Here is an 11,948-nt window from a genome sequence, read left to right on the forward strand (position 1 = left end):
TCAGTATTCACAGGGCAGCAGAGTGTGGCACACCTGGGACAAGCCAGACTCCCCACAGGCTGCAAACACTGAGGCTGGAACATCTGAAATTATAATAACTGATCCCAGTAAGAAAGGCACTCTGCCTCTTCAAAGCATTCCTTAAAAATGTCATTTATTAGTGCCAGGACTAGAAAGAAAGAGATGATCATATAGGTAACCTTACATCCCTCGAGACGCTGGGAACACTGAGCAGGTCCCATTCACAGAAGCGTTGCTCCATTTTGGTCCGTTGAGTTTTAGAGCATTTTCTTCAAAGGAAACAGTTCCATTCATCATTTCAACTGTCAAACGCCACAACTCTGCCAGTTGTTTATTGCATGTGAAAAACTACGAGCAGCTTTCCCATCCTTGTTTCTTAGGGTGGAAACCAAGGGGTTGAGCAGGGGAGTAAGAATGATGCAAAGAAGAGCCACTGCTCTGCCTAGCGACCCTTTGGAGGGGGCTCCCATGTACGTGGAGACACACGTGCCATAGAAACTGGCCACAGCAGTGAAATGGGAAGCACGGGTTGAGTCAGCTCAGTGCCTGCCTTCTGCACAGCAAAGCCACAGGATGATTCTTGCTCTGCACCTGTAGAGAAGTGAGGATGAAGTGGAAGCAGCAGAGGGTGACCTCACCAATACTGAATGTGATGACATCCTTGTTGGCAGAAGTGCCAGCACAAGCCATGTCCAGGAGGAGGGGTGGCAGATGACTGAACTGGTGCATGTGCCTGGGTGCGCAGTAAACCAAGTGGGACGTGATCTTCTCATTCCCCTGCATGCTCTTTATGAGAGCAATTTGATCTCCCTCAGAAATACACCGTTTCACTGTCCTCATTTCTGTGCTGACTGCCCACAGTTCCCACAGGTTTAGCTCCAGTTTCCAGCCTCAATTCATTCAGCAGAATGAGTGACTTTTCCCCGCTGATGCCTCCAGGCCATGGCCCGAGATTTGGTGATGGAGGAAAGAGGTCACCCCAAAGCCTGTTCCCTGCATTACCACTCCTGCTATTCTGCAGAGCCAATCATCTTCTGGAACTCCACACCCACTACCCAACCACCCCAGCACAGCTCCGGCCATAGCAAGAGGAACACCCTTCCTCAAAAGCTCATAGGGCTGCTGCCCCCTCAGGGCCTCCTGCCTTTCTGGGCATCCATGAGCAGAGGCAGAGCAGGGCAACGCCTGATGCTCATTGGCAGCAGAGCAGCCCGGGATGCCTTCCTCAGCTCCAAGGGATGGTTCCCAAAAGAGAAGCCCCTGCAAGCCATCCCAACCTCCCACTCCTCTGAGAATGGAGACGGGTCTCCTTGTGCTCTCAATCCCTTCCATCCCTTCTCCCTTGAAAGCCAGGCAGTGTCCCTAGAGGGAAGGACCACGTGGATGCCAGGCTTGAATGCAACAGAACTTTAATGATTCAAAAGAGGGAAACAAAGTCATTCCACATGGAGGCCACCAATGCGTGGGGCCCCAAGGGCAGCTGTGAGTCTGCTGTCCTTGGCTATGGAGAAGTTCCCACATCATGTCTGTCATCCTGGCCCACAGAAGGAGATGAGACAGACAGTCCCTACCAGGCTGGCATTAGGGGGACAAGGGGATCCAAAGCAAACAAGGAAAAGGGAGAGAAAGGCAAAGCCATTCCGCTGTGTTGAAAACAACACTCAAAAGATCAATCCGCTGCCCAGCACCGTGTTCTGAGTTCCTCAGGGAGCCTCTTCTTGGGGCTTTCCTATAATCTTTATCAGAGGAGGGACCTTCTTCCACAGTAGCGGCTGGAAATACCAGAGAGGTCACAGCACCCAGAGGTGATGGGCACTCCATCACAGCTGAGGATGCTGCCAACAGCAGCGGAGGTGGAGGATCCCACAACGGTGTTCTGTGGGAAGGAGCTGAGGATGGGGCCAGGCAGGGTCACCACCACAGGAGAGGGCTCGATGACGACGGTGGAGTTCTGGCACTGCCTGACACAGGGCTCATTGCAGCTGTTGGCCAGAGGTGTTGGGCCACAGGGCCGGCAGGGCAGGCACTGGTTGTAGCAGGACATGTCTCTAAGGGTAGAGGTGCACCTGACAGAGAAGCAGGGAGGAAAGAGAGCACAAGGGTGGGTGAGAAGCAGCCTGGTTACCCTGTCACAAAGGATCTAAGGCCACTAATGAGTGGAGAGATGGAAGCTGTGTTAAGGAGACACATTGTTATCAATGGTCTACAAATTGGAGCCTGGCCCATGGAGGGTCTCGTAATTTGTAAACCAGGGCCACCACAGCTACATCCCAGCTACTCTCTTTGCAGAACTTCCCCACACTTCCCTCTAGCATGACAGGGAGCTCCAGGACACAGAAAAGAAGAGAGGCAATACCAGCTGAGAGGTCCATCGAGGAGACATATCACTTTGGAAGAGGAGGAGAAGGAGCTTCAGACTCACCTGGTTCCCAAGGAGAAGGAGGCCAGAGAAGTGGATGAGAGAGCAGGGACTTGGGCTGGCTTTTATACCTGCCCTTCATTGCCGCAGCACCAGAGGCATCCTTTGCGGAGGTAACAATTTTTGCACAAGCCCATCTTGAATGCAAACCATCACAGCTAATGATATGGGCTGTGCTTTGGTCTCCTGCACTGCTGCCTTTTAATTTCCAGAGTTGTACCATACCCATTCCTCAATCAAAGTTTCCTGTGATCACTGGGATGAAAGGCCCCAGGATTTCCAGGGCAGGAACGCAGCAGTGTAGGCAGAAGACTCAGTTCAAGTGCTGAGTGGGTCCAGAGGAGGCAAGTGACACCAGCCTGGGTCACTTCAGTGGAGCTGTTTGGTGTCGTTCTCTGGAAGAAGCTCCAGCCGTCCTCCGCTGGCAGCCCAAGTGCTCCCACACATGAGGAAGTGACACTTCCATCTCTTTCGTTCCCTCCTCAGCTCACCCCGGTGGTCACTTGTTGTTGCCTCCCCAGGTGTGTGCGTTGTGCTGTTAGGTTTTTGACCCCATCCTGCCTAACACTGTCTTCAGGAAAAAACTGTGGCCTGTTTTGACTCGTCCCCACTCTGTGCAGTCTGTGAGTACACAAGTAAAGACATAGGAATGCCTGGGGCCTTGTCCTTTCCCAAATGCTCTAACCCTGCCACAGTTGTCCCCAGGTGTTGTCAGCAGGATCCACACCTGGGTGTGTTCCTGCATCTGTTCTTCTCATCTGTGCTTTACGAGCAGCTGTGTTAGCGTGGATGAATGTGGAATCACAAATTAGTGTATAATTTCAAGGTGGCCTGCATGAGACCGTGTGTGCATGTGTGTCCTTGTGTGTCCCTCCTCAAGAAGCAATATGCTGCTCATGACAGGGACATTCTCTGTTGCTCTCTCCATGAGCACCAGAGAGCAGCAGATTCCCAGATTCAGAAGGCACCTGAGTGCAGCTGAGTGGTGATGGCACCAGCCTGCTGGAGATGTGTCCAGGGAAGAGGCACTGAAATGCAGCCCCTGCCTCCTGACACCTCCTTCTCCTGCCCCTCCAAAGCTTCTGCCAATTTCAGGCCACAAGAACAGTTTCCCTCCTGTTTGACTCCTTAGTTTAATTCATATTAGCAATATTGGGAGCTCCTCAGCAGGGTTGGCAGTCCCCGCTCCCTGCCTCTCCAGGCCAGGACACAGTTCCTTTCCCCAGTATTAGAGAGTTCAAAAGGATGGGGATTGCTTTCTGGGCAAGGAGAAAGGATGAGGGATCTTGTCCACCATGTGCTGGCCATCCCTGAGTGGATCTGCTTCCAAAGCACTGTTAACTGTGTCTGGGATGGGACATAGCCCTCTCTCATGCCCAAGCCAATGCCAAACGTACTTGTGCTCTTCACAGGCGTGGTGCTGTGCCCGGCAGGGGCTGAGACCTTTTCCCAAACAGGTCCTGAATGAAAGGAACACAGAGTCTGATATCACTGCGCTGTGATTGGAAGAACAGACTCTGTGGATTTCATAGGAGAAGCCAAAGAACTGATGACAGCTTTGATGTTCATGCCCATAATGAACACTAGTGTCGGTGGTGTCTGGGGTGGGACACGGTCCTCTCTCATGTCCATGTCAATATCAAATGGGCTTGTTCAGCACATTGACCTGATGCCATGTCAGGCAGGGGCTGAGACCTTGGATCAAACAGGTCCTGAATGAAAGGAACATGAAGCCTGACATTGCTGTGCTGTGAGTGGAAGGACAGACCCTGTGGCTTACACAAGGAAAGCCAAAGAGCTGACAACTGCTTTGGTCTTACAGCCTACAAGGACCTTCATGTCCCACACTGGAATCTCAGTCTGAGTGCCCAGCAACTGCCGCAGGAGGGTACAGACATTAGATTTGAGGCCACATCCACCAAAGCCTAGTGCTGTCCCACAGGGGTTTCCAAAAGGGACCCTCTTTCCGACACGGGGTGTCAAGGGTGTATGGAGTTCCTGAGCCCATCTCCCCTCCTGAATGTTTGTCTTCCTGGACTCAGGCCCAACCAGGAGACAGTGCAGCCAAGGCTTCCCCCTTCCCTTTCATGTACTTTGGTGAGCTCATCGCCAGGGAGCTCTGCTGGGACAGCTCAGCCAGGGATGACTTCCCTCTCTGTGGAGCTGCTTCTGAGTCGAGACTCTAGTGTAGTTGAGGGCAAAGCTCATTGCTTTCTCAGGAGGTGATGGGCACTGTGGACAAGAAAAGGCAGTGGAGATGAGTATCTAGAGTATAGCAGGACCTCTGACAGCCTCTCCTGTCCTTTTTATGACCTAACTGGAGGTAATTGGGCTCAATAAGAGGATGGTAAGGTAAGAGTGGAATGTCGGTCAGAAAGAGTTGTGAGCAGTGGTGCAAAGCCCAGCTGGCAGACACGACCTGTGGGGTCCCACAGGGATCAGCAGTAGCACCAACACTTCCTAATGTTTTCATGTACAGTAGTGGGAAGGTCAGCACTTCCTGCAAGTTTGGGGATGACGCCCAAGTACAGGGAAGAGGCAGGACACTGATCTCTGTAAGCCAAATTGTTCCCAGCAGGTCCATGAAGTACCTGTTTCAAGGAAACCGAGAAGGTGGCCTAGACTCTGGAAGCACCCAATGGCAGGAGTAGAGGCAATGGACAGCAGCTGGCGCATGTCGAGCTCAAATTCAGTAATGGGCTAAAAGAATTGAGGACAGGAATAGATTTCCCTGGGGGTTTCTGCAATCTCCATCCTGGAGTGGCCTGATATAATGGGAATCAATAATGGGAACTGTTCAATGCAGGTGTTGGTCTAGATGACCTCTGAAGATCTCTTCTCACCTACATTCTGACACTGGGATTCCCCACCACCCCTGCCCTCCCTGACCCCTGCCCACCCATGGAGGACAGGGAGAGTCCATTTCCCAGTTGGGCAAAGTGCTCCCCGTGCCGGGGAGAGCCCCTGAGCGCTCTGAGCCCAGGTGAGCCCCCGAGCGGCGCCGGCACAGAGCTGAGCTCCGGGGCGGAGCTGGCGGCGGCGGAGAGGAGAGGAGGCGGTGGAGAGGAGGCGGAGCGGCCGGAGCAGAGAGCCGGGGCTGGCGGGGGGCAGCGAGGTGTGGGCGGCGGAGCGGCGGGATGCGGCGGTGCCGGGGCGCAGGGCTGTCGGGGCTGGCCGCGCTGCTGCTGGGTGCGTGGGGCTGGCGGTAGTGGATGGGTCCAGGGCTGTGCCCGGCGTGTTCCCCGGGGTGCCCAGCGCCAACTCTTCCCTCTCCTTCTTCAGCCTCTCTTTCCCACTCCTGGCTCTCTGCCATCTTTTATGCCTCCGAGCCTCCTCTTGCTATTTTCCCGATGTCCTCACCGTTTCGATCGGTAGACCTGCTTTGCATTCACCTTTGCATGTCTATTTTTGCATGCACCCTCTCCTTCCCCTGTGCATTCTGCAGTTCTTATTGCCCTGAAGATTGTCGTCTATCCTTTGCTGTAACACACACTTCCCCTCCTGGTCCTCTCTCACCATCCATCCACCCACCCACCCACCTGACTTTTATCTAATCTCCGCATGCATAAATTTCAACTTCACTCCCTGCCTTCTCTCATGCTTTCAGACACCCACACCCGGGTCACTCTCCATTTGTGTTGATAGGCCCATACTGCCATCTCTTCCTGTCCTGTGTCCCTGCCACTGTTCCTGACAATTCCTCTGCTAGAAGAGCCATCACAGCTGGACCACCTTTAACAGCTGTCGTCCTTTCCTTCTCCTTTCTCAGCAGCAGCTGCAGGAGGAGCCCAGGTACAGCAGCAGCAGACGGTAGAGACCCCCGAGGGCACTGGCATCAACATAAATTGCTCGCACCCCAATATAAACTCTTACGACTTCAAACACTGGTACACTCAGCTGCCAGGACGAGGCCCTGCATTGCTCATGCGCACACTTGAAGATTCGAAAGAGCTGCGGGACCCGCCGGGGCGGCTGTGGGTGTCGGCAGAGCGCCGCTCCAGCGCCCTGTGGCTCGCCCGGCCCCGGCGCGGGGGCCGCGCTCGCGTATTACTGCGCCCTGGGAGACACGGGGAGAGGAGCCGGGGCTGCGGCCGGGCAGGAACCGGCGCAGGCGGGGCCGGGTGTGTGTGTCGGGGTCGGGGGGACAGCCCCGGGCGGGCCCGCCAGGGGGCGATGCCGCCTCGCCCCAACCGGCTCCAGCTGGCCCCGAGCCCCGGGCCGCTTCCCCCGCCCGACTGGGTCCGGGTCCGGCCCCGGCAGCGGCAACCCCGCACGCCAAGAGGGACGCACAGAGAAATCCCCCGCCACACTGCCGCCGCCGCTGGGGCAGGAATGGTGCCCGGAGCGCTGGCCGTGTCCGGCGGGGCCCGGCAAGGAGAGATAGCAGCCGCCGGCCCCGCTGGCTCCCGGTCAGGAGCAGCGCCTTCCTGCACCGCACAGGGCTGCGGGCGGCAGAGATCCTCCTGCCCACGGGCAGCCGCCCAGCCCTCACTGCTGCCGCACGGACCACCCACTGCTGCTGCTCCATGGGCAGGTGCTGGGGATCTCTTTCCACCCCACTCAACGTTGCCAGGCACTCTTAGAAGAGAAAGACTCAACTGCTACAGTGCCCTCTCAAGCCCTTGCTCTGAAACCACAACCACAAGTGGTTTCTTGCTGGGAACTTTGTCAATCCGCTCAGCTACACAATTACAACCTGTACCCTCCAGCTTCACACTGCTTCTAGTGTTGCAAAGGCATCCTGTGGAGCTTGCAGTTCTACTCCGGCACCAACTTGAGAAAGAGATACTCATTGTCACAGACACCTTCAAGTGTCTCCTGCAGTGCCTGGTGATCGGAACATAGAGCTTGGGGCACCAGATTCCCCTTAACCTCAGATTGAGAGCCTTTGGTGTTGAAGGGAAGTCCAGGAGACAGGAGAGAAGCCTGAGCTGGGCACTAGCTGAAAGACACATCTGAGACTCAAGGTCAGACTCAGGAGGGAGCCCCAAAAGAGATGTGCTAAGTTACCCCATGGGGCTGAAGGTCTGTGGGGAGAGCTGAAAGGGGGCTTCTGGGCATGGGGTCCTGGGCCCAGCTAGTCCCCGGTGAGGCCTGTGTGGCTGTAGGAGCTGAGAGAGCTGGGACAGTCCGTGTTCAGAGGCTTCAGGGGCAGAGAGGAAAGGCTCAGTCCTCTTCCCTGCCCCAGCTGGGGCCTGTAGTGGCAGCCATAATTGTATTCCAAGGGAACTCCTGGCAGTTTTGCAGTCATTGGAGAGAAGAGGGGAGCCCACTGTCCTTCTGCCATGGCCTCGACTGAACAACAGGACAGTAAAGGCCTTGTGGGAGCGTGGCTGTGAATGGGGGCTGGTGTGCCAAGAACGTGCTTCCTGCAGTCCCTGCCAACTGTATGAGAAAGGCCCTGGGTGAGAAGAGGCAGAGGAGCCCTGCTCCAGGCAGCAGACACCAGAAGACATGAAAATCAAGTAGGCCTTTTGCTTGCCTGGGTATTGAGGTTCTGGGGCCCAGGGTGGGAGAAGCATGTGGAGGCTGTGTGTAATGTGGGTAAGTGAAGGGACACAGAAGGACTGCCTGCACAACACAGAGCTGGGTTGCCATGCCAGAGTGAGGCAGTGTGTCTGTCCCTGTGCAGCTGGTTTCTGGAGCAGATGCTCTTCACAGAGATGTTTCTCTTCAGGTTCCTCCTCTATGGGCAGAGGAGAAGGGAAAGAGTGTGTGACACCTGGGTCCAAGGCACTTCAGAGTGTGCCTGGTCCTCTCTCCATCCAGACAGTCCCAGGGACAGGGTGGACATGGGTGGGGGCAGGGGTGCCTTCTCCCTCTCCTGCAGAGCTGGGTGCAGGCCTGTGCAGCTGGCTAGGTGGTGGGTGTCAGGAGAAGTTCTCAAGGTATCTTTGTTCTTTAGATGGCCACTACTTAAACCATGATTCTTTTATGTCTCTAGAGGGCTGCCTTGTGGTAGAGGTCGGGGGACAGGCCCAAAGAGGCCTGGCTGGAGCAGCAGGGAGAGAGTTTTGCTCCACCCTCTGGGCTGTGGTTTGGAGGCCTCTTTGATCAGGCAGAGGTAGAAGAAGAGGTGAAGGTGCAAGCCTCGGGTCCCTCATGCTCGCAGGTCCCTGGGCACCCCCTGAAGAGAGAGCGTGACATGGTCCTGATTTTCCTGTCAGCCCTGGTGGGACTGGCTGACTTTGGTGAGATGTGACTTTCAGGCTGGGGAGATTGAGGCAAGAGTTTGTGCATCTGGTGGTGGAAGGGAGGAGATGTGAGTGCTGACTGCCGAGGACACCCGGGAGTGTATCCGTAGGGAGATCAGGGTCTGCATATGGGTACAGCAAATAATCTGGGAGATGTCAGGAGTAATGGGCATCAAAGGAGGAACAAGACCTCACCTGAACTTTGCAGCTTCTCAGCATTCCTGAATGTGCTGCTAATACATATTAAGCCTGAAAAGAGGGAAAGGTGCTGGGGAATGGACCAACGTGGCATAGAGCGGCTTCTCTGCTGTATGTATTGGATACAATGCTACCAATCTCTGTAGGGATGGTCATAAACAAGAAGCTGCAGAATAAACAAGGGCAAACAGCTAGCCATTTCTGAAGCTAGGAAAAGTGATAGGGACAGTGGGGACAGTGAGCAAACTGATGAAGTGGTAGATGGACAGGTCCATTGGCAAGCAAAGCTGAAAGCTCTTCCTGGCTTTACAGGTCATGCCCAAAAGGACTCTGTTCTCCAGTTCCCAGCAGAAATGACCATCCAGGTGGGACACAAGGCAACACGGCCTTGCAATTTCTCCACCAGCGATTCCAATCCCTACGCCTTCTGGTACCAGCAGAGCCAGACCCAGTCCCTTTAGATGCTGCTACGAGTAAGCAAGTACAGAGCTCGCAAGGCATCAGGGAGGTTCTCCTCCACACTGTCTGCAAAGGACTCCCAGGTGCTTCTGCATGTACGGGACACCGAGCTCCAGGACAGCGCTGCCTATTTCTGTGCACTGAGCCCACACTGGTGCCCACAGCTGGCAGCAGTGCACAGAAACGTGGGGGTGCTCTGAGGAGCAGTTCCCTCCCTGCCACTGCTTGCATGGAGCTCTGAGCTCAGCCTGCCCAGCAGTGGCACCTGGGGCTGTGGTGAGGGTGGGCCTCTGCCTCCCCAGCCTGTGCTGCTGTGAAGCACATGCCAATGTGACTTTTACAGCTGTGTCTAGATCCAGGGTCTTTGCTGGTGAATAGAACCAAAGAAACCTGACTTGGGGCAGGCCCATTGGAGGCTAAACCATAAAGAAGCCAAACCAGGCTTGTAAATGCCCTCTGTTTAAAATAGCTGGTATACTGGAGTGAGTCCGCAGGGCAAGTAACCTAGATGTTCAGTATGGATTCAATCATCTCAATGGAGAGCTCTACACTCAGGTGAAATCCGTCCCACACTGATCTTTGCCAATCTCATTGAAGTGTTTCCACAACAAAGCCCAAAATGGGTGGAATGATGGATTGTTAAAAACTGATGTGGGGTTTCAGATGTGGAAATGTCCTGAGACATCTAGCATGAAGCATAGTGATTTGCATATTTTTAATTAGAAAGAAAAAAGTACCTCCAGATACTGGATAGGGGGAAGGAAGAGGAGAGTAAATTTTGTTGACTGCCTTCTGTTAGAAGTAATGGCTTTTGAGATACCAGACATTGCCAAATTTTCTGTTGAACCAGAGCATGACTCTCTGAAACAGCCCCAAGAGTGGGACATAAATCCTTCCAGAAAATGTCAAACTAAACATAGAAATACATGCCCCTTTCCTAAAGCAGTGAGCCAGCTGCTAAAAATCATTTAGGGGGCACAGGTGAATCCCTGACAAAATGAAGCACTTGGCAACCTGGAATTCAAACCTGTGGGAGGACTACTCTTCCAGTGTTCTGTTGGAGAGCTGCTTCTGGATGGGGTTTGTGAGCCTTTCCAAGTGGTGGTCTTTAGAGCACTGGGAGGCATTCTGAGTTTACCCAGGAGGGAACAGAGGGAGGTGGGAGCATTAGAATTGAGGTGCAGCCCAGCCTAAGGTGGCTGTGAGGTGGATGAAATGGGCTCAGTGGGGAACTGGTGGCTTCTCACTACCTGTGATGCCCAGGTGCATTTACACATTGGTGAGGACCTTCTGCAGGGTGGAAACCATGGGAGGGAGGGGATGAACCTCTTTGGTCCCACTGAGGCCCTTTGAAAAGCCACTTCACTTGTTCTGGAAGGCCCACCACAGAGCTTGCTTCACATCTTTGTTCCTGAGTGTGTAAATGAAGGGGTTCAACACAGGAGTTACAGCTGTGTGAAAGGTGTTCATGAGTTTGTTCAGATCCAGGCAGTTCTGGGCCAATGGCTTGACGCACAGGAACATGGTGGAGCCATACCAGACTGTGATAACACTGAGGTGGGCGGAGGAAGTGGAAAATGCCTTTTTCTGACCATGAGCTGACATGATTCTGAGCATGGAAGAGGTGATGTACACGTAGGAGAGCTGGGTAACCACACAGGGCGCCACCAGAACAGTTTAGGAGGCAAGGATTGTTGCTAGCTCCATGGGCCACATGTCACTGCAGGAGAGGGCGAGGCAGGAATCTATATCACAGAGGAAATGATTGATGACATGTGGCCCACAGAACATCAGCCTGGATGTCAGAAAGGCCAGCAGCGAGACGGACAGAAAGCCTCCCAGCCAGGAGCTGAGCACCAGCCGAGCAGAGAGGACACTGCTGATGAGGGAGCTGTATCTCAAGGGGTAGCGTATGGCTAAGTAGTGGTCATAGGCCATGACAGACAAGAGAAAACACTAAGTGGAGCCTAGGGAGAGAAGAAAGAACAACTGGAGGATGCACACACTGAAGGAGATGGTCTGGCTACTCCCCAGCATGACTCCTATGGCTTTGGGAACAACACGAGTAGTGTGCCAGATCTCCAGAAAGGGGAGATTACGGAGGAGAAAGTACATTGGGGTACAGACGTTGCTGTTCATCCACATGAGAGCCATGATGGATGCATTGCATGTTACTCTCAGGGAGCACGTCAGTGCAAATACCACCACAAGGGAGACCCAGAAATGCCATGTGCCTGGCAAGCCAAGAAAAATGAATTCTTCCACAGTTGTCCCATTTGCAGTGTGCTCCCCAGAGTTGAGGTTCATTTGCAAAGACAGGAAAGTTTCTGTGAGATTCTGCATGCCTGTGCTGGTCCTTCAGATGCCACTAGGAGTGAAACTAGAGCAAATGATGCCTCATCAACCTCATTGCTTTCTATGTGGACATGAGACGCACTGTGGGAAGGGGAGGGGCACTGCCTGGGGTGTACCTTGATTTCGTCAAGACCTTTGACCTACCTTCATGGGTGCACACACATGCACACCCATGCGCACACAGAGGTATGCAGACTCACAGGCATGCACATGCACAATTACGAATATACAGACCAGTCACACACATTTATGCCCTCCTCCATGTGTGTATGTGTATGGCGGTGTGCTCTCCCCCTTTCCCC

At 54.1% G+C, this 11,948-nt stretch overlaps 1 protein-coding gene and 1 pseudogene across 1 annotated transcript; both read right to left on the reverse strand.

Moving 5' to 3' along the window:
- Positions 1 to 1,762: 1,762 nt before the first annotated feature.
- Positions 1,763 to 2,065, reverse strand: LOC134524706 (feather keratin Cos1-1/Cos1-3/Cos2-1-like). Its single transcript, XM_063354895.1, has one exon. It carries the CDS (start codon positions 2,063 to 2,065, stop codon positions 1,763 to 1,765), a length of 303 nt encoding a protein of 100 aa, XP_063210965.1.
- An 8,588-nt stretch (positions 2,066 to 10,653) lies between these two features.
- LOC134524789 (olfactory receptor 6F1-like) lies at positions 10,654 to 11,598 on the reverse strand (annotated as a pseudogene).
- Between the last annotated feature and the right edge of the window lie 350 nt (positions 11,599 to 11,948).

This window comes from Chroicocephalus ridibundus, chromosome 17 (genome assembly GCF_963924245.1).
Source record: "Chroicocephalus ridibundus chromosome 17, bChrRid1.1, whole genome shotgun sequence".
NCBI lineage: Eukaryota > Metazoa > Chordata > Aves > Charadriiformes > Laridae > Chroicocephalus > Chroicocephalus ridibundus.